General features: G+C 50.0%; 1 protein-coding gene and 1 long non-coding RNA gene across 7 annotated transcripts; one reads left to right on the top strand and one right to left on the bottom strand.

Moving 5' to 3' along the window:
- Nucleotides 1-964: 964 nt before the first annotated feature.
- LOC141095467 (uncharacterized) lies at nucleotides 965-3,705 on the top strand. The gene is made up of 2 exons (XR_012233396.1): nucleotides 965-1,696; nucleotides 3,299-3,705. It is a non-coding gene; the product is annotated as an uncharacterized lncRNA (long non-coding RNA).
- A 1,522-nt stretch (nucleotides 3,706-5,227) lies between these two features.
- ADAT1 (adenosine deaminase tRNA specific 1) lies at nucleotides 5,228-19,891 on the bottom strand. Of its 6 annotated transcripts, none has more exons than XM_073584893.1 (10): nucleotides 19,743-19,891; nucleotides 18,960-19,105; nucleotides 15,924-15,980; nucleotides 15,280-15,334; nucleotides 13,971-14,101; nucleotides 13,324-13,834; nucleotides 13,094-13,233; nucleotides 11,186-11,285; nucleotides 10,866-10,952; nucleotides 5,228-5,789 (listed from the first exon to the last, which is right to left on the bottom strand). In XM_073584893.1, coding segments are annotated over exons 1-10 (1,356 nt in total). In that variant the 5' UTR covers nucleotides 19,745-19,891; the 3' UTR covers nucleotides 5,228-5,662. The 6 variants fall into 6 exon arrangements, with proteins under 6 accessions (XP_073440994.1, XP_073440985.1, XP_073441012.1 ...); XM_073584884.1 differs by lacking the exon at nucleotides 19,743-19,891 and adding an exon at nucleotides 19,598-19,736; XM_073584911.1 differs by lacking the exon at nucleotides 19,743-19,891 and adding an exon at nucleotides 19,527-19,670.
- Between the last annotated feature and the right edge of the window lie 1,384 nt (nucleotides 19,892-21,275).

Genomic DNA, 21,275 nt, shown 5'->3' with positions numbered 1-21,275 from the left:
GGTTGGGTCTTATAAGGGAGGTCTTAGGCTAGTTTCACAGTAGCGTTTTTTAGCGCAGCGCTTCGTGCGCAATAGAAACGCATGCAAAAAACGCATCATGCGTTTTGCTTTTTTTAGGCGCATGCGTTTTAACCAGTTTGTAGCCATGTTAACTCTTAAAACGCATGCGATTTTAAACGCAGGCGTGCGCATGTCCATGCGCATGCCTGCGTTCCCATAGACTGTAATGTGATTTTTGGCGCATTCTGCACGCATGCGTTTTTTTGACACAGGTTGGACGGACCAAAAATGCAACAGGTTGCATCCGGCGTGCCTGGGCGCACACTACAAAAAAACGTATGCGCACGGAAATGCATACAAACGCGTGCAAACGTAGACCATGCGCCCCCATGTTAAACATAGGGGAGCATGGCGCATGCGCATGGACGCGCACGATGCCCTGCGCTAAAAATCGCTAGTGTCAAACCAGCCTTATATGTGGGGGTCTTATGAGCAACATTATCAGTTCAGTACCAGAGATGGTGAGAATCCAGGGGGGTCTTATATGGAGGGTTTTATATGAGAGGGGTCTTGGGGGGGGTCTAATGTGGGGGGATCTTATGGGGATATCTTATATGGGGAGGTCTTATATGGGGGTCTTATGAGCGACATTATCAGTTCAGTACCAGAGATGGTGAGAATCCAGGGGGGTCTTATATGGAGGGTTTTATATAGGAGGGGTCTTGGGGGGGGGTCTAATGTGGGGGGATCTTATGGGGATATCTTATATGGGGAGGTCTTATATGGGGGTCTTATGAGCGACATTATCAGTTCAGTACCAGAGATGGTGAGAATCCAGGGGGGTCTTATATGGAGGGTTTTATATGGGAGGGGTCTTGGGGGGTCTAATGTGGGGGGATCTTATGGGGATATCTTATATGGGGGTCTTATGGGGGGAGTCTTATGAGCGACATCAGTTCAGTATCAGAGATGGCAAGAATCCAGGTAGGAAACTGACAATTCTCCCCTACAGATGTCTCTGATTGATACTGTGGACGGCTTCACCCCTCTCCCACTGTACGTCAGATAGGTGGGGACATACACTTCACACCCCACCTCTCTTACACACATACTCTCAGGAGGAGGGTCGTCTGCCCCGACTGAGATCGACGGGATCGGTCAATGCTCGCCTGATGTGCACCCTCGGCTTATTGTCCCAAATTTTTCTTTGACAGCTTAGATAATCGAAAAAAGTATGACGCGAGAGAAGCCCGTCTTTTGTTTATTTATTTGTTTCCTGGGTCAAATGTGGGGGGCTTCTGGCTTGGATAAAAAAAAAATCTTGTGTGGTGCCCCCTTTCTTATTGGTCATGAATTGGATGTTTCATTTCCCCCTATATCTGTTTGTTTTGTTTCTGACAAGCTGCTCCTTGTTACTATCCGGCCCAGGGAAGCAGGCGCCTCGTGCCAGGTACGTCGGGGGCACACACCTGTGCCATCACATGAATAACCCGCCATGTCTCATTCATAAAGAGTCTTGTCGGCAGTCGCCCCACATTCCTGCCGTGCGGCTCACTTGACGGGTGACTCCTCCGTCATCTCCTGGTTATTACGTGGACTCTTTCCTGAATCTTCCTTAATTCCTAATTTATTTTTTTCAGAGCACAGGTGCGTGGAGTTGGCGAAAATCCGAGCCAAATATCCTGACCGTGTTCCGGTAAGTTGTGGTGTTTCCTGCGAGGGCTCATCCATTATTCAGCACTCGATCTATTAGAGCTGTATATAGATTGCATCTGCTACAAGCAATAATTCCCCTCTTATCTCCGAGTACCAGAACCTGTTTATGAGATTCCATTATCCCATAGTCTTAAAGGAGACTCGTCACTTGTCAGTAATCCGTATTATTGCTACCTGGTGTAAATCTTTTTGTTCTCCTTTATCTGGTGCTGTTTTGCTTTTGTTTCTGTGACTTTCTGCTCCTGAATCCGGTGCGCCCAGTTTCTTTATATATAAATCTAACCTTGTTAGCCAAGAGGGTGTGTTCATCAATATTCTCCGTAGTTAGCTTTTTATGACCACACCCATTTAGATAAAGCAAAATTTACATACAGAGGTCCCCCCAAATCGTTAGGTTCGACTCACATTCATGTAATAAATACTAGCTTGGCCCATGCAAAATTTTTGCACATTGGTCATCGGGGGCGCAGGCAATTTCAGAAAAAGCAAGCTGGTCAAATGTAAATGTATTTCATGAGCTGATGAACCCAGACAGGTATTTCTATATGGAGACTGGTAATACAATAAATTGGCTTGATAAGTAGAGGCCAAAAAATATTTTCCGGTTGAGGTGCCACCTGCAGGTCATTGTGTCTTTCTGCAGGCTTGTGAAAATTAATGTTTAAACTGTATTTTAGTGAAAAAATCGTGAATGTGTGGATTGTTTTCTTGCTGAAGGGGGCAAGATGACCTTTCAAATGGTGTATCGTGTGTGTGTGGGGTGAAGTAATCAGCGAAAAAGCAGTGCATGTATACAAATGTGTTGGTAGTGTGCTTTGGTGTACTGTGGTGCCACCTGCAGGTCATTTTCCTTACTGCAGGTTTATGAAAATTAATGTTTAAACTGTATTTTGTGATCAAATCGAGGATGTGTGGCTTGTTTGGCTATTTTCTTGCTGAAGGGGGCAAGTTAACCTTTCAAATGGTGTATCATTTGTGTGTGTGGGTGCAGTGTGAACGGAGATACAAAGGAATCACCGAAAAACAGTGCTTAGAAATAACAGAATAGATGGCCACCAAAGTGGCCCCTCACTTGTGCTGACGCTGTCATTCCTTCTGGAAATGTTCCCAATAAATATATTTGTCCTACTCGTGCACTTCCCAGGTCATCGTGGAGAAAGTATCTGGTTCACAAATTGTGGGTATCGATAGCGGGGGGCTGAATGCTAATCCTTTGCCGACTCCTCCATATTTCTGTGGGGGTATTGCAGGGTGATAACGGCTAGCTTGGTGGAAGCTCTTAGACTGATGGCCGCACGTCCTGCACTGAAATAGCGCGGATGTCGGGCGTGCGTGCTACCGCTTCATTCCAAGTTCTGGACCCTCATTCTGGTTATTGGTCAGACTCCAGCAATCTAGCAATTGTTACTTGTCCTGAACCCGGAATATCCCTTTAAAGAGGAATTTAGCAGATTTCTAGATATTTTACCAAGCTGTGGCAGTCAGTCTCATCAATGTCTAATCACATGACAAAGCCAAAGTTTGATCCGGTGGAACGGCAGTGCGGCTCAGTAATTGTTTTCCTGTCTTTTTCCCCCTTCAGTCTAACCATGGGACAGCTGTACGAGAAAGAAAAAGACGAGGACGGCTTTTTGTACGTGGCGTACAGCGGAGAGAACATGTACGTAATTTATTTTTTGTGCTTTGTGAAGACGTCACTTTACTGCCAAAGAGGCCGGCAACGTGTCGGAAGGTAGATATCTTCAGTCGATTTACTTTGGCAGTGAAATGGTCAATAGTACTTAGGTACTTAGGAAGAGGTAAACTGGCGACCCCCCCACTGGTAGCATTCATCATATATAGGTTTTGGATTTTATTTCCATGGTTCTGTCATTTGCTGACCTTCGCTATAAGACACAGATGATTAGTGATTGATATTGTAATCAGTAATTACCGGTATGTAATATTCACCTTTACAAATTCCTGCAAATAAAACCATTCAGTCCATAACTTCTCGTTTCGTCACAGTAAGGAATTACTCACACTATGCACTTTACAACTCCAGACCTGAACTATGGATTATGACAGACCTGCAAAATGTGCGGCCCACCGGACGAGGGTGTGCGGCCCGTGGGGCTGTCCGAGATGCACTGCTTCTTCTTCTACTCAAATGTATTTGCGTCTTTTAGACACAAACACATTTAAACACTGTGGAGCCGGGATAGAAGCAGCGCTCATCAGTCCCGGCGTGCAGCAGCACTCATCAGTCCCCAGTGTGCAGCAGCACTCATCAGTCCCGGCCCCGGCGTGCAGCAGCGCTCATCAGTCCCGGCGTGCAGCAGCGCTCATCAGTCCCCAGTGTGCAGCAGCACTCATCAGTCCCGGCCCCGGCGTGCAGCAGCGCTCATCAGTCCCCAGCGTGCAGCAGCACTCATCAGTCCCGGCCCCGGCGTGCAGCAGCGCTCATCAGTCCCCAGCGTGCAGCAGCACTCATCAGTCCCGGCCCCGGCGTGCAGCAGCGCTCATCAGTCCCCAGTGTGCAGCAGTGTGATCACGCTGCTGCAGACACCAAACCACCAGGACGAGACTTTGCGGCCAAAGTAGCCGAAGCTTAATCATTGTGGATAAGATGGGAAGGGGTTAATGTTACCTTGAGGACACGTAATGGGGGTGTCTATTTTGAAAGAGGGCATAGTTTTGTTCGAGGTGGTGGTGAGGGGTACTTAATTCAAAGGGGCAGTGTGGTGTGAGGGGAACATTTTATAGAGGCGCCGTGGTGGGGGGTATATTATTCAGGAAGCCCAGGCAATTATTTATTCGGGCGTGCAGCATGGGAGATCTTTATGGGGCAGTAAAACGATACTTAAATTTTCAAGAGCACAGTGTCGGAAATCGCTGCTGAAGATGGAGAGGAGGGAAGTCTGTGAAGACGAGCTCTGAGCAGGAAATCTCTCCATGGCATCTGTGCTACATGGAGACAAGAAGTGATGGGAACAAATTCATTCAGAGAAGATGTAAAATATAAGGAACCCGATGTAATTATCTGCGATACGGACTGTCATCAGTCCTGTGGTTCCCGCATGGTCCGCAGTCTGATGACTTAACGACTCCCAGTATCTCCTCACCATTGTTAAAGAGAACCTGTCATCATGTAGTAAACTACAGGCATTGTCAGGTTGGGGCTTAAAAAATGTAACTATAGCAAAATGGCATCCTCGCCTGCGCAGTAGTAGCTTTCAGATAGATACTACAGAGCAGATTCTCTCCAAATCCTCCTCAAATACCCAAAACTTAGTCCTGGTGATGTATTGATGCAAGTACTGCTGTAAATTTTTTGCATCCCTTGGACCAGAAAATGTTGTGTACCCCTGACTTATGGTGACCCAATAGTCTGGATCAGCACAACATGGGTCACAGCTATGCACGCTTTATATGATGCTGTCATTTTTGATGTCGGGAGAAAGCATCGGTGGAAGGGTGCAGGGTTTTTTTTTGTGTTCCCATTGTTTAAAAATGTGACTACAAAAGAAAGTAATTGAAAAACACCTTTTATTTTTTTTGTTCAAATCATAATCCACTTGGGTGGACGTGCCGATTGCCAATCCCCGGGTTCAGTGTCAGTGTTATACTTGGGTGGACGCGCCGATTGCCAATCCCCGGGTTTCGTGTCAGTCTTAGACTTGGGTGGACGTGCTGATCGCCAATCCCCGGGTTCGGTATCAGTCTTACACTTTGGTGGAAGTGCCGACTGCCAATCCCCGGGTTCGGTGCCAGTCTTACAGTTGGGTGGACGTGCTGATTGCCAATCCCCGGGTTCGGTATCAGTCTTACACTTTGGTGGAAGTGCCGACTGCCAATCCCCGGGTTCGGTGCCAGTCTTACAGTTGGGTGGACGTGCCGATTGCCAATCCCCGGGTTCGGTGCCAGTCTTACACTTGGGTGGACGTGCCGATTTCCACTGTTGGTCTCAGCTGAAGTGCAGGTAGTCGCGTGACGCTCGGATCCAGGATGTGAAGCTCTGTTCTCGGAGTCGCCTCCAGGCCTCCTGGTAACACACAGCAGCTTCTTTGTAATCACAATATGTCCTCGAGTTCCTGGAAGAGAAAAAGGATAAGGTATTATACGAGATTTACCTAAACCAGCGATGGGACCAATAAACCCTGAAATCACGATAAAGACGAGTCCTTGAGTCACGGTCTAAGCTGGAAGAGCTGGGGGACGACACTCTGGGTGATGTCAGGAGGCTCTCCTTAGTTCTCTGGGATGTAAGAAGCCACCAGAGAAGAAACTAAGGTATCAAGAGCCTAAAATCTCCCATGGGAGAGCTTGGCCTGCAGCTGTTAACCAGTTAAATCCCGCTGCCAGTCTCTGACAACTGGATTTAACATGTGCCAACTGGAAGCGTGTCACAAATCCCACCCATCAGCACTCATCACATGATCGCGGGGTGCCGATGGGTTGTCATGACAGCAGGGGGTCTGCAGAAAGACCCCTGTGTTTGCCATTGTGAATCTCTTGTGAATGCCGGCTTGTGGCTTACGTTCATATTAGAATGTGATTTTTGCTGTACATGGCAGGGATGAAGCATGATGTGGAGCTCGGACGATCGCAGCTTCAACTCTCCCAAGAGGACGAAATATAGTAAAATGTAAAAAAGAACAAAAGTTATAAAAAATGTGAAAAAAAAGAAATTAAAACCGCCCCTGGTGTGATAGAGGGGGGTCGGGAGTGTCTAATGGGGGGGGGGGGGTCTTAAGAAGGGGGGTTCTTAAGAAGAGGGGTGCGTTCTTAAAAGGGGGGGGTCGGTCCGATGGGGGGGGTGTGACGGTGTGTGTGACAGAGCAGGAAGGGACACCAGGCCGAAGATCAATCCAACGGGATTTATTGAGACAGGGAGCACAGAACAAAAAATATCAATAGCGTCTGTTAAGAGTCCACAATGAGTCCACACCAAGAGGGAAACACTTCCGGGGTGGGGCCAGGGAAAGAAAATAATCCTGGGATGAGTTCAATGGATCCAACAGATGAGGGAGATAACACCATTCCGTGTGGCAATTTCTAACTCTCCACACATGGGCACTGGGATCTCGCCTCGGCATAAGATCCCAGCTCTTCACAGGTCACCACACAAGTGACTCAGCCTACACATGAGTCTATTGTCCTCTGTCCTGGGATCAGCCCATCAATGGGGGAGGTTCACACCAACTTTTAACATGTGGCTACATTGAGAAGCTTCCACAAGCTATGGACTCCATTCTATCTTACAGGTTTGTGTATTGACCAATTCCCATGCTGAGAAGAACAAAGACAGAATCCCCCACTAGATGCAGTACAAGTTAAGCCCCCGGTTACACATAGCGACGCACCAGCGATCCCGACAACGATATGACCTTGCCAGGATTGCTGGTAGTCACTACATGATCGCTGGTGAGCTGCCAAACAGGCAGATCTCAGCAGCGATCAGGACAGCGACGACGTGGGTAACAAGCAACGCACGTCGCTTAGTTACCTGCAGTGTACCTTAGATACCAGCGCGCTGGTGCAGGGAGCTGGTATCCAAGGTAAACAGCGGGTTTCTAAGTTCTGCGCGCCGCTTAGAAACCTGCGGTTTACCTTGGATTCCAGCTCGTTGGTCTCCCGCCTGCCACATGCAGCGATGCGTGCTGGCCAGCGGGAGACCAACGATCAAAAAAAATGTCCAGGGCTTTCCAGAACGATCAGCGATACCCGGCGGGGGGGGGGGGGGGGGGGGGGCTGGTCGCTGATACCTGACGGCACATCCTAGTCTGAATAGGTGCATACCAAAAAACAGCTTACATATCAAAATAAGGAAATGGTTGCACTCAATTGCATTAAGGCATATCAAATATGAAATATATGAAATACGAATAGCATAATGGCTTTTGTAATTTAGAAAAAAACATATGAGATACTTAGCACAAAATTTGGCCAAAAGATGTGAGCCCATTCACCAACGTCAAGGTGATCTCATTGAACCTATTCTAACTGCCTAGTGTGAACTACTGGCTAATAACAAGATAAAGCCTGTATAGGAGGATAGGAACCAAAAAGTGATTGTAATTAAAATCACAGCCTGATGAAGGGCGGAGTGCTAAGTCAGAAAGCGAACATACAAATTACAGAAAAAACTGACGGCACATCCTAGTCTGAATAGGTGCATACGAAAACATTTTAATTACATCCAATCACTTTTTGGTTCCTATCCTCCTATAAATACAGGCTTTATCTTGTTATTAGCCAGTAGTTCACACGAGGCAGTTAGAATAGGGACCCGTTCAATGAGATCACCTTGACGTTGGTGAATGGGCTCACATCTTTTGGCCAAATTTTGTGCTAAGTATCTCATATGTTTTTTCTAAATTCCAAAAGCCATTATGCTATTCGTATTTCATATATTTCATATTTGATATGCCTTAATACAATTGAGTGCAACCATTTCCTTATTTTGGTCGCCGATACCTGTCACACACAGCGATCTCGCTAGCGATCTCACTGTGTGTGACGGGGGCTAATGGTGGACCTAGGCCTGAATACATTACAGTCCAGGAACACAGGCAGGGGGAGGGACACGCTGTTACAGGGGAGGGTCTGATTAGGGGGGTCTGACAGGAGGGGGTCTTAAGGGGGAATCTGATGAGGGGGAAGAGGGTCCGATAAGGGGGGTCTTAAAAAGGGGGGGTTCTAAAAGGGGGGTCCGATAAAGGGGGGGTCTTAAAAGGAAGGGGTCTTAAGAGGGGGGGTCCGATAGAGGGGGGAGGGTCCGATAAGAGCAAGGTCTTAAAAGGGTGGGGTCCGATAATTGGGGGTCCGTTAAGGGGGTCTTAAAAGGGGGGGTCTTAAAAGGGGGCATCTTAAATGGGGGGGTCTTAAAAGGGTGAAGTCTTTAAAGGATGGGGTCTGATAAGAGGGGGGGTCGATAAGGGGGGGGGTCGATAAGGGGGTCCGATAGAGGGGGTCTTAAAAGGGAGGGGTCTTAAAAGGGAGGGTCCGATAGAGGGGGTGGTCCGATAGAGGGGGGGTCCGATAAGGGGGAGTCCGATAGAGGGAGGGTGTCCGATAGATTGGGGGGGTCCGATAGAGGGGAGGTCCGATAGAGGGAGGTCTTAGGGGGGGGGTGGTCGATAAGGGGGTCCGCTAGAGGGGGGTCTTAAAAGGGGGGAGGGTCCGATAAGAGGGGGGGTCTTAAAAGGGAGGGGTCTTAAAAGGGGCGTCCGATAGAGGGGGGGTGTCTTAAAAGGGGGGGTATTAAAATGGAGGCCGACAAGGGGGGACTTAAAAGGGGGGTCCGATAGAGGGGTGTCCGATAGAGGGGGCGTCTTAAAAGGGGGGAGGTCGTAACAGGGGGGGGTCTGATAAGGGGGGGGAGATTTAAAAAGGAGGGTCTGATAGGGGGGTTTTTAAGGAGGGTCTCATGGGGGAGGTCTGATGGGAGGGTCTGATAGGGGGGGTCATAGAAGGGAATGTCTAATGGGGGGGTCTTAAAAGGGGGATCCAATAGGGGGGTTTTAAGAAGGGAGGTCTGATATGGGGGATAGGATTAGATACACGGCTCAGCAGTCAGTATCACACACAATAGGATTAGATACTCAGTGCTAGACAGGAGGAAGTGGGTGGTCTGAAGTCCTGAACAGGAGCTGCAGCGAGGAGCCTTCCCCCTTCCTCTCTGCAGCTCCTGAGAAGATGACAGCTAACGCCCGCTGTGAAGGGGGTGACAGATCGAGTGGTCCCTCCTATTACAGCGCGGCTCTCATTGAGCCGAGCGGTTATAGGGGGAAAGTGGAGCTCACAGATACACTGAGCTCCAGAAAAATGGCTCCGATCTCCTCCCTCTGCTGTGATCCGGACGGCCCAGGGGGCGCGCCCAGATCACAGCAGGTAGCAGCTCAATGCAAGATATAGGGTCAGCGGGCGACCGCTGTCTCCTATGCCCAGGGCTGCCATATTTGCAGAGTGCAAGTGTCGTGCTGGGACTCTTACACTCCTGCAAAGCAAAATGGCAGCGCCCTGTGGCTGCAAAAATGATTAAAAAAAAAGCACCTTCCCTTTAAATCTTTCCAAAAACACTTTACGTCTCAGGTAAGATCTCTGCTTGCTTCATGCAAGACCTAATATGTCTCACAGCTCAAGGTCTGCTACAGAAGTATCCGGTCTAAATACATAGAGGAAGCGATTCTGTGGGCTGGAAGTGAAGTTGTCAGGCTTAGAGACCAAAGCGAATATCGAGAGAGCGCCGATTTATTGAAGTGGACAACCCCTTTAAGGCCGTTACAGGAGGACGGACTAGTGAGTAAACCAGCATCCCCCTTTAGCTGTGACATGTATGAGGCGTGGAGAATATTCTTTCGTTCGCCCCTCTGAATCCCAGGACGGGGTGACATCACAAGTCACGGACATTCCTTCACAGCAGGCAGGCGTCCCGGCCATTGTCCCACCCTGCAGAGCAGAGCTGCTCATCTGTGGACCCGTCCTGGCCATTGTCCCACCCTGCAGAGCAGAGCTGCTCATCTGCGGAGCCGTCCCGGCCGTTGTCCCACCCAGCAGAGCTGCTCATCTGTGGAGCTGTCCCGTCCATTGTCCCACCCTGCAGAGCAGAGCTGCTCATCTGCGGAGCCGTCCCGGCCATTGTCCCACCCTGCAGAGCAGAGCTGCTCATCTGCGGAGCCGTCCCGGCCGTTGTCCCACCCTGCAGAGCAGAGCTGCTCATCTGCGGAGCCGTCCCGGCCGTTGTCCCACCCTGCAGAGCAGAGCTGCTCATCTGCGGAGCCGTCCTGGCCATTGTCCCACCCTGCAGAGCAGAGCTGTTCATTTGCGGAGCCGTCCCGGCCGTTGTCCCTCCCTGCAGAGCAGAGCTACTCATCTGCGGAGCCGTCCTGCCCGGACATTTAGCTTTATCTTTAACCCTTTGGCGCTAGGTAATCAACGTTGAGCACCATAAACGTACAGCGTCCACCGCTGTCCGCAGACCCTCGTCCTGAGGGCGGGCCGTGATGTTCAGACCTGGACTTAACAGTGCCATAGGAATCCATTAAGCTGCAGAGTTCAGGTCAGTAGTCCCCCCGGCCGGTCCGCACATCGCGGCCCATGCTCAGGACACACGCCCGCTGCGGCTAGTCACCAGTTTATCATTTTCGGGTGTGCAAAGCCGTTACCTGAGGGTCGCCGGGATCTGCTCTTCGGACAGATTCTCCACCAGGTGACGGAACGTATGAAACATTTCCACTTTACAGATTCGGGATCTGGATAAAAACATAAATCACCTTCCATTATATACAGCAGTAACTACACCACGTCCGCGCCGGGTCACAACATCGGGCTGACCCCCAAGAGGACGCCATGTACCACTGGTGTTAACGCTTTTTGGGTAATCCACTGTGTAGTTGGCTCGCCTCTATGTCCCGGCACCAAGCCCGGTTACAGACCTGCTGGGGTGCAGGACCCTCTGCAGCCCCTACACTAGCGGTATCACTACCTGGACTGTGGCGCTCCGATTGCCTTTTTCGTTGTCCCTTGTCTGTAGCCGTTAGCGGTGACATCTAGTGGCTGATGTGGGACTGCGCACCAACTAATCGCTGCAGGAAAGATTGAACACAACGTTAATTCTACTCGGTATCTGATGGCAGAAAAAGGTCGTTCCATACCAGACACAATCGCTGAACGTTTTAGCTGTACTATCTGGTTGTTGTGCCCCTGAGAATATTAAGAGACCATTTACTACGCAGCCGGCAGGGAAGCGCAGTCGGGCCACCTAACATGGAGGCCCGAAGTGTCTCCCCCGGCAGGCTGCCATCCGCCGCCCCCCTGGACTGGGAAGTGGGACAGAGAAGCTGCAGCATGCCGGCTCCCAGTAAACAATTGCACTCGCGTCTGTAAGACCACCGGGTCAGAGCAACATTGTCAGCGTGATCGGGTTGTGTGATCATGCTGATGCCATCACTCGCTGGTGCTGAGAGCATTGGCGGAAAGTGCTAGGGGAGCGGGGGGATGATTTGAGGATAAGTTTGGGGAGTAAAGAAGGGACAGGTGCAGACACAATATGGGAAGCAGGAGACATTTTAAGAAACAATATGAGGAAGGTATGAGATGAGGGCATGTATGGGGGGGATGGGTGCAGACATAGTATGAGGAGTGTAGGGAAACGTATGCGGACACAGTATGGGGAGTTGCAGGGATGTGAGGAGGCAGTATGGAAAGTGAGAGGGTAAATGTATGAAGAGGGAGGGGGAAACGTGAGGTGGATAGTGTGAGGAGACAGTAGGGGGAACAAAAGTGTGAGTGGGCATAGAACAGAGACTGAGTAGTGTTGGGGGGATAACATGGGGAGACAGTAAGCCAAGGAGGGGGGAGTGTGATGAGAGGGCACAGCATAGAGACAGGGCCCTATAGAGAGGACACAGTGTGAGTGTACAGTGTGAAGGGGCCCAGTACGGAAAGGTCAGTGTGAGGGTCAAATCTTGTGCCGGGAATATAGTGAGGGGCAGTTATTTAGGGGCTCGGCGTAGGGCAGATATTTTAAGTCAGGAGCATTATAATGTCACTTCTATCTTTAAGGGCGTCGTGTGAGGATGTGCTGCAGAAGACCGGAGAAGATGGAAGTCTGTAGAGACGAGCTGGACAAGATGAAGACGAAAAGAAAGAGAACGACTACAGAGACGTCATCTATCAGGTACCTGGATGTAAATGTTTTTTGTGATACTGATTAGTTCTTATATTTTTATGTATTTTAGGAGCATTAGTGTGCGCTGAGTCTGCAGCATTCTATGTGACTGCAGACTTCTGAATTCTCACAGTGCGCACTGCAAGCTGTCAAGATTTTCTCGTGCCAGCGATTTACAGACATGCGGCGGTCACATGCCAACTAGACATTTGTGGCCTTACTCAATGAAAATGAATTGAGTGAGACCGGACAAGTCTAGTCGGAATATGGCCAGAAATATTCAAATCTCATACTTGTGCTGACATGACCGTCCAATCTTGCAACCGGCAAAGACTAATCCTAAAAGAGTCAAGTGCATGCTCTGTGAGATTTCAGAAGCCTGCAGTCACATAGAGCGACTGTGGACTTTCATCGCAAACCTGGACAAGCACTTTAATTATAAAATGAATCACTTTAGCCAATCCTAACATTGTGTAATATCCTCACTGTCAAGATTCAGTGCTGCAGGTTCCAACAGTCATCACATGGCCACTTCACTCATATGCGATTTTCATACTTAAGGTCACGTGACAATGAACTTCTCTTCCTGCTTCTCTCAGCGTTTGACTGGACATTGAGAGAATTAGTTCTTGCCCCCCAGAGACAGAGAACCTAGCTACCCCTCTGCTTTAGGGCGTCGTGCAGCATGGTACGGTCAGGCGTACATCTCCGGCCTGGACTCACCTGCCCCGCAGGGCACCATCTTCCTTGCGCCGTCCGCCTTGCTCAGTGCGTCTCTTCCGTGCTGAAACTGTAATTGTGAGTGCAGAATCTGTGGCTGATGCACGCGGTATCCGTCGGGCAGACCCCGTACATTTTGGCACCTGGATAGGAAAGAAAAAAAGAAATCAGACGAGTCCGCCGCTGCCTTCCCCTGTATTCATGGTGAATAGTGGCCATGATGTATGACGTACCGACTGTGCAGAGCCCGCTCCATGGACTGCCGGCTGAACGAGCACTTGCCCACCACCACCGAGGACAGATAGACGGGCTGTTGTACAAAGTGCATGAGTAGCGCTCCCTGGAGGCCCAGCACGTTCCAGCGAGCCATCTTATCGCTGCAGGACATGGATATGGTTCGGTCCCCCCGGCCGGGCTTGATGCGGAGGACCCCCACAGTGTGATAGTCCGGCCCTGGATCCCGCCTGTCCTGCACCTCCCCGGGAACACACTTCGCTCCGGTCCTGAACACATCTATGGGCTCAGGGTTAAAATATGCACTGTCCTCCTGTTCCTTCAGTTTAGTTTTGCCCCCGGTTTCCTGCACGGATCCATCTGGTCTCATTCTCTTAGCAGCGGGGGAATCACAAGCCGCCAGCTTCCTTTTATTGCCGGCAGTGATCGGTGTAGCCTCGGATGACGCTGCGGACGTGGGACAGAGCTGGTCCTCTGGGGGAAGCATGGGAATAATGGAGGCATCACCGCCTGTAGGGGTATTAGATGGATGCTCTATGGCGGTCAGACACGGAAGGGAACGGTGTGTCCCCTATGTGGATCCACAGGGGCCCCAACATGGCAGCCATGCACAGGACCCCCTCCATTAGCATAAGTGGGTACTTACATGGTGTGTGACTGGTGAAGAACACAAAGGAGACCCCCGGCCTCAGAGCCCACCTGTTGGCATCACTCCCAGGGACCAGAACACAATCCCGGCTCCCTGACAGTGCTAAGGAAAGCTGGTGGAGGAGATACCTGACCGAGACAAGAAGGCAGAGCCCCCATTACAGTGTGTAGTACTGAACAAAAGCCTAGTGTCTACTCTGTAAGACGAGCGGTCTGATCCCGTGACATGGCCAATCACCCTCCCCAAGATACAGTAGATCCCCCCCCCCCCCAGACATGTTGTTCCCCCTCCCCACTACATGGCAGATCCCACCCCCAGACATGTTGTTCCCCCTCCCCACTACATGCCTGATCCCCCCTCCCCGGACATGGCCGATCATTCCCCCGGCATGGCCGATCTACCGATTTCCCCCCAGACACAGTCAATCCCCCAATTCCCCCCCAGACATGGCCGATCTTTCCCCCCAGACATGTCTGATCCTATACTCGACTCAAGTCACAGTTATATCATCACAAGCGGCGCCCAGATTGTGAGCGCTATTGCAGCTCGTTCCGACACATTACCCCGACGCTGACCTGCATTTCCGCACCCGACCAGTGCACAGAAGACAGCGGTGGTGTTTATCTAATCCTCTTCGAGCCCTTTTGTCCCTTCACTTTCTCCCTTTTATTTTTGCATTGTGCTTTACTGCTTCCACACACAGAACTTGAGAGCTGCGGAGGAAACGGGCACCGGTCGTGTGTACTGTGCTGTCCCGCAGCTTCTCTCAGCCTGCAGGTACAGAAGAGAGGCGCTGTTCCACCCCATAGTTTAGAGAGGATACACTGATTCTCAATCCTATACTCGCCTCCCGCGCCGCTCCTAGGCTCGCCTCCCGCGCCGCTCCTACGCTCGCCTCCCGCGCCGCTCCTACGCTCGCCGCACCTACGCTCGCCTCCCGCGCCGCTCCTACGCTCGCCTCCCGTGGTGCTGCTATTTGATCATATCTAACTGCTGCTGCCGATCACTGGGATAAAACTTCATCACAGGAAGCAGAGGAGTACTGGACCGGCCGCGACCAGTCATGGGGCAGATATAACGTTTTTTGTTTTATTTTGCACACTGCAGACGATCAGCAGTAAAGTTCAGACCAACATCTGAAAGATTAAGTGCTGACTTGCCACAGTGGATGTACTACGTAAACTTTCCACAGCAAAGCCGTCAATTGCGGATATGAGGACACGGCAGAAGAAAGGATAGTGCGGGAGCCGACAAGTCGTCAGATGTCTGTGACTAACAAGCATTCATGCAGAATCAGCATCGTTACCTCTGAAAACTCCTCTTTGCAATTATCTCCGCATGACTGTCCTGGAGAACGTCACCTGGGCAGGAACACAACGTAGTGATTAATGCCAGGGTCGTGTCTGACCCCGTATACAGTACAAGACATTGAAATAAGTGGCGCCGACCTCCGCTCAGTCTTATATATATTTTTCCCCATGTGAGTGTGTTCATGGCCGGACAGACGAGTCGACTCCTGTCATACCGGCCATAATGGATGACAGCTCTTTGTTGTCTAGCTCTCTATGCAGGAGTTAAAAAAAAAAAAAAAAAGTTGAGTTGAGCAATTCATCTACATCCTTAACCCCTTCACCCCCAGTGTTGTGCCGATGGGAGCAGAAAGGGAGCTCCCTCCTGCTGCGATGCTGATCGATGTCACTACTGACGGGCATTCGTGGGGTTAAACGTCCACCCTCTGCACTAACACAGATAATTTCTGCCCGGTGTCAGCCACGATCTGTAGCGGATGCCCGCTGATGATTGTTTGGCTCTGTGAGTGAGCTCACACTATCATTGCACCTTTTATGTTTGAGGGTTTGCAGGAACGCACGTCCCACGGTGCTGTACATGTACAGCGAATGTCAGGAAGGGGTTAAAGAGATTCTCCAATCTAGTGATGGCATAACTCACCGGTCTTCCGTAATTTTGATTGCCCGATACATTTTGTTCCAGTTCCCATAGCAACAACTGTGAAATAAAAGGGAAAAAAATATAGTATAGACGATGGCATCTCAGATCATTGGAAAAAGAAGCGCTAGACCATCTGGTGGACAGAAAGGGAAATACAAGGGCAGGATTGGATATGGAAAAGTTACACCACCTGGTGGATGGAAAGAGAACTACACAGGCAGGATTAGAAATGTAAGCGTTACACCACCTGGTGGACAGAAAGGGAACTACATGGGCAGGATTGAAAATGTAAGCATTACACCACCTGGTGGACATAGAGAGAACTACACAGGCAGTATAGGAAATGGAAGCATTACACCACCTGGTGGACAGAGAGGGAACTACAAGGGAAGCATTGGAAATGGAAGTGTTACGCCACGTGGTGGACAGAGAGAGAACTACAAGGGAAATATTGGAAATGGAAGGGTTACCCTAAAAATAATACTTTATTAATAAAAAACCAACAAGGGTCACACCACAAGTGAACACAGAAAAACTAGACAAAAAAAGTGTCCCAAAAATACAAAACACATAAAATTGTGGGGAATATCCTAGGAGTCCCTATTGATGTCTCCTGTTATCACCTTCCTAACCGCGGAGGTTGGCACCCCAGGGGGAACGTTGTGGCGCCCCCGCTCAACGGTGGCTGTCCCTGGGGGCCCTATTGTACCCTGGCACCACTAGTGGAGTCCCTTCCCCAATACTAGGGGGACCCCTATCAGATAACAGAGAAAATCCTACGATGAGGGGGACCCTAGAACCCACAAAATATTGCACATATAATAGAACACATAAATAGGCATATAGGGATACAGTACTGAATAATAGAGGATTAATGTACTATACAAAGTCCCATCTAGACTCGTGGCTCAGACATATAAATATAACTGAGAGGATAAAATGCATCGTGACTCAGCAGCAGCAGACAATGTATATCGATCCACCTAATTGTAGCAGCATGTATATTAATTCACAAATCTATATATATAATCAAAGATGCCACATCCTCATATATATATAAGTCACGATATGTAAAAATAGCCAAAGTCAAAAGAACACATTGAGCCCATATCCACAGCATTGATTCACAGATCCCATCATATTGTCAGACAATAGATAAAAAAATTTCCTCAGTGGAAAGCTCAAATGGATTTTCCATGTAGATTGGTTTGATATCATTTCCCTCAATATTGCATGGGACGGGACACCCCATAATTAATAACCATCGAGGTAGTTATAAGAAAAGATCAATGCAGATTATTCACTTATGGTGCGTTTTTATGCAATGAAACAGTGGAGAAAATTAAAAATAAAATTATTGAGGTCTCCAGGATAATTGAAATGAATTATTGACATCAGTATGTATATACATTATGAACTTATAAACTGAGAGTCTGCATTTATCTGCCTGTATGGTTTTATATAATGTCTTTATCTGGGCATGACATTACCTCTTCCTCTAGAGAACATACATATTGATATCACTAGGAGACACTTCCATGGTCTCCGTGTTGTTGATGGTTAATTGTATGATCTGACGCGGGTCATTTTCTAACAAGATGCGCGTCTTTTTTGTATATTACGGATATCGCGCTATGTGGTCTGTGATCACTAATGTAGAAAAGACATGCGCATTTGAGAGATGGAAGAAACTATAAAATTATATAATGATCCATCCCCTATGTTAGTCGATCTAGGAATGTGATGTGCCCTTCACGGCCGGTATGTGCATTGGATTGATTGGTGTTAAGTTATCGCCAGACTTGATGTGAGATCTCTGTCTTGAGATCAGATATGCGCACCGAGAGGATGTGTGCCGATGGAGCGCCCTGACAATCAGGTGATTAATGACACTCCGGTCTGACATGCGCACAGACGCTGGGGGGTGTGTCCCTACGCAGCGTTCGGGGCTGGCGCACACTGCGGCGATAGTTTTAAATGGAGGGCTATCGGGACAGTGCAGCCATTATACCACATCAGGACACTAGTAAGGTTGCTATCGAGCCTCCTGATGATCCCAAAGGGGTGAAACGCGTTGAGGCGTCTGAGGCTATGGGACAGTCGATGGATTATACGATGAGTACCCTAACTCTTTCATTTGAGCTTTCCACTGAGGAAATTTTTTTATCTATTGTCTGACAATATGATGGGATCTGTGAATCAATGCTGTGGATATAGGCTCAATGTGTGACTTTGGCTATTTTTACATATCGTGACTTATATATATATGAGGATGTGGCATCTTTGATTATATATATAGATTTGTGAATTAATATACATGCTGCTACAATTAGGTGGATCGATATACATTGTCTGCTGCTGCTGAGTCACGATGCATTTTATCCTCTCAGTTATATTTATATGTCTGAGCCACGAGTCTAGATGGGACTTTGTATAGTACATTAATCCTCTATTATTCAGTACTGTATCCCTATATGCCTATTTATGTGTTCTATTATATGTGCAATATTTTGTGGGTTCTAGGGTCCCCCTCATCGTAGGATTTTCTCTGTTATCTGATAGGGGTCCCCCTAGTATTGGGGAAGGGACTCCACTAGTGGTGCCAGGGTACAATAGGGCCCCCAGGGACAGCCACCGTTGAGCGGGGGCGCCACAACGTTCCCCCTGGGGTGCCAACCTCCGCGGTTAGGAAGGTGATAACAGGAGACATCAATAGGGACTCCTAGGATATTCCCCACAATTTTATGTGTTTTGTATTTTTGGGACACTTTTTTTGTCTAGTTTTTCTGTGTTCACTTGTGGTGTGACCCTTGTTGGTTTTTTATTAATAAAGTATTATTTTTAGGGTATGTTATATGATTTATTATTATTTTGAGACCCTTGAGTATTTAATTGATTTTTTTAAATGGAAAGGTTACACCACCTGGTGGACAGCGAGAGAACTACATGGGCAGCATTGGAAATGGAAGGGTTACACCACCTGATGGACAGAGGGGACTACACGGAAGGTCTCAGCAGCCCAGGATCCACCATCACCTTTCTTGGTGCCGGGCACAGACTCCACCTGTATCACTGCCGCCATCAGGGTCCATTCCTTGCTGGTGTCCGGTTGGCCTTGCTTAGGGAGCTTGGTGCGATAATGATCATAACACAATGCAGCGATCTCATCTGCAGCGTCCGCCCTGTAACCAGAGAGAAGATCCCATTACGATACACGTCATGCAGCCAGTCCTAGCTTAGGCGAGTGCGGCATGCCAGGACGCTTTGTGACCCACAAGGTACAGAACAAGCAAGTGGCAAACAGCCGGAAGTCGCCGGAGTGTTGACGACTTGCTTGCTGCACACTTGCGGGTGATAAATCACAGATCACTTGCTTCAATTAAAGGGATTGTCCGTCAGCGCTCACCTCCCCGGCGCAGACGTGACCTGTGATGGACAATCCCTTTAATTCATGTGAGCCATTGGCTTTGAGGTTGGGATCCTGCCCCAAATCTTCAGTCACAGCCCGAAGAGGCGCAGTGTCCGCTCTCCAGCACCAATGTAGCTGGAACTGCAATCACAATGGCCACAAATCTCAAGGAGCACATTGGTAATGGGAGATACCGGCAGCCTGGCTGTCACGGAGACTCGTCAGGCCGCCCCCTGTGGGAGCTGCGCCACATCGGCTCCCGTACCCCGCAGCCATTAGTGATGACGTCATCACGCGCCGCTGAGCAGGGAGGCTAGAAAAGCGCCGCAGCCGACGGGCCGCTCTCCGCTGCTCCTGACAGACCGGGCTCCGCGGCTTCTGCCTTTCTTTCCGTCCGACGTTAGACTCACATCACACTTCGCGCCGGACCGGAATGTGGGCGTCACGCGTGAGGGATTCTGGGAGTTGTAGTCTTGTCCCGTTGGTTGGTTTCCTTACACATACGCCGATGTTACGTGCAGGACTACAATACCCAGAATCCCTCACACAGTGCACTGCTGAGCTGGAGACTGAGAGCAAAGCGGGCTTAACGGGATCTACAGACTGAGGATAAATGCAGGAGGGGAAGGGACTCCGACCAGGGGAGAGGGGACACAGAATTACCACTCCCAGGATGCCCTGATCACTGCAGGCTACCGGGAATGAGATTTCTCATTAATCTATGGGGAGAAACTGGATCCTAAATCATTTATGCTGCCAATTAAATCTGGACTCAGAGTAAAGACTCCACCCCCGAGTAATCAGGCCAGTGGGCTCCACCCCCCGAGTAATCAGGCCGATGGGCTCCACCCCCGAGTAATCAGGCCAGTGGGCTCCACCCCCCGAGTAATCAGGCCGATGGCTCCCACCCGCCGAGTAATCAGGCCGATGGCTCCCACCCCCGAGTAATCAGGCCGATGGCTCCAGGCACCCCCGAGTAATCAGGCCCATGGACTACACCCCCTAGTAATCAGGCCGATGGACTCCACCCCCGAGTAATCAGGCCAGTGGCTCCCACCGAGTAATCAGGTCGATGGGCTCCACCCCCGAGTAATCAGGCCGATGGCTCCCACCCCCCGAGTAATCAGGCCAATGGCTCCCACCCCCGAGTAATCAGGCCGATGGCTCCAGGCACCCCCGAGTAATCAGGCCCATGGACTACATCCCCTAGTAATCAGGCCGATGGACTTCACCCCCGAGTAATCAGGCCGATGGCTCCCACCGAGTAATCAGGTCGATGGGCTCCCACCCCTCGAGTAATCAGGCCCATGGACTACACCCCCTAGTAATCAGGCCGATGGCTCCCACCCACCGAGTAATCAGGCCAATGGCTCCCACCCCCGAGTAATCAGGCCCATGGACTACACCCCCTAGTAATCAGGCCGATGGACTCCACCCCCGAGTAATCAGGCCGATGGCTCCCACCGAGTAATCAGGTCGATGGGCTCCACCCCCGAGTAATCAGGCCGATGGTTCCCACCCCCCGAGTAATCAGGCCGATGGCTCCCACCCCCCGAGTAATCAGGCCGATGGCTCCCACTCACCGAGTAATCAGGCCGATGGCTCCAGGCACCCCCGAGTAATCAGGCCCATGGACTACACCCCCTAGTAATCAGGCCGATGGACTCCACCCACGAGTAATCAGGCCGATGGCTCCCACCGAGTAATCAGGCCGATGGGCTCCACCCCCGAGTAATCAGGCCGATGGTTCCCACCCCCCCGAGTAATCAGGCCGATGGCTCCCACCCCCCGAGTAATCAGGCCGATGGACTACACCCCCTAGTAATCAGGCCGATGGCTCCCACCCACCGAGTAATCTGGTCGATGGGCTCCACCCCCGAGTAATCAGGCCGATGGTTCCCACCCCCCGAGTAATCAGGCCGATGGCTCCCACCCCCCGAGTA

The sequence above is a fragment of the Dendrobates tinctorius genome, unplaced genomic scaffold (genome assembly GCF_039654945.1).
Source record: "Dendrobates tinctorius isolate UK_male_01 unplaced genomic scaffold, ASM3965494v1 ptg000009l, whole genome shotgun sequence".
NCBI classification, from domain to species: Eukaryota; Metazoa; Chordata; class Amphibia; order Anura; family Dendrobatidae; genus Dendrobates; species Dendrobates tinctorius.
The sequence above is the reverse complement of the archived record's forward strand: the minus strand, read 5'-3'. Positions and strand labels throughout refer to the sequence as shown.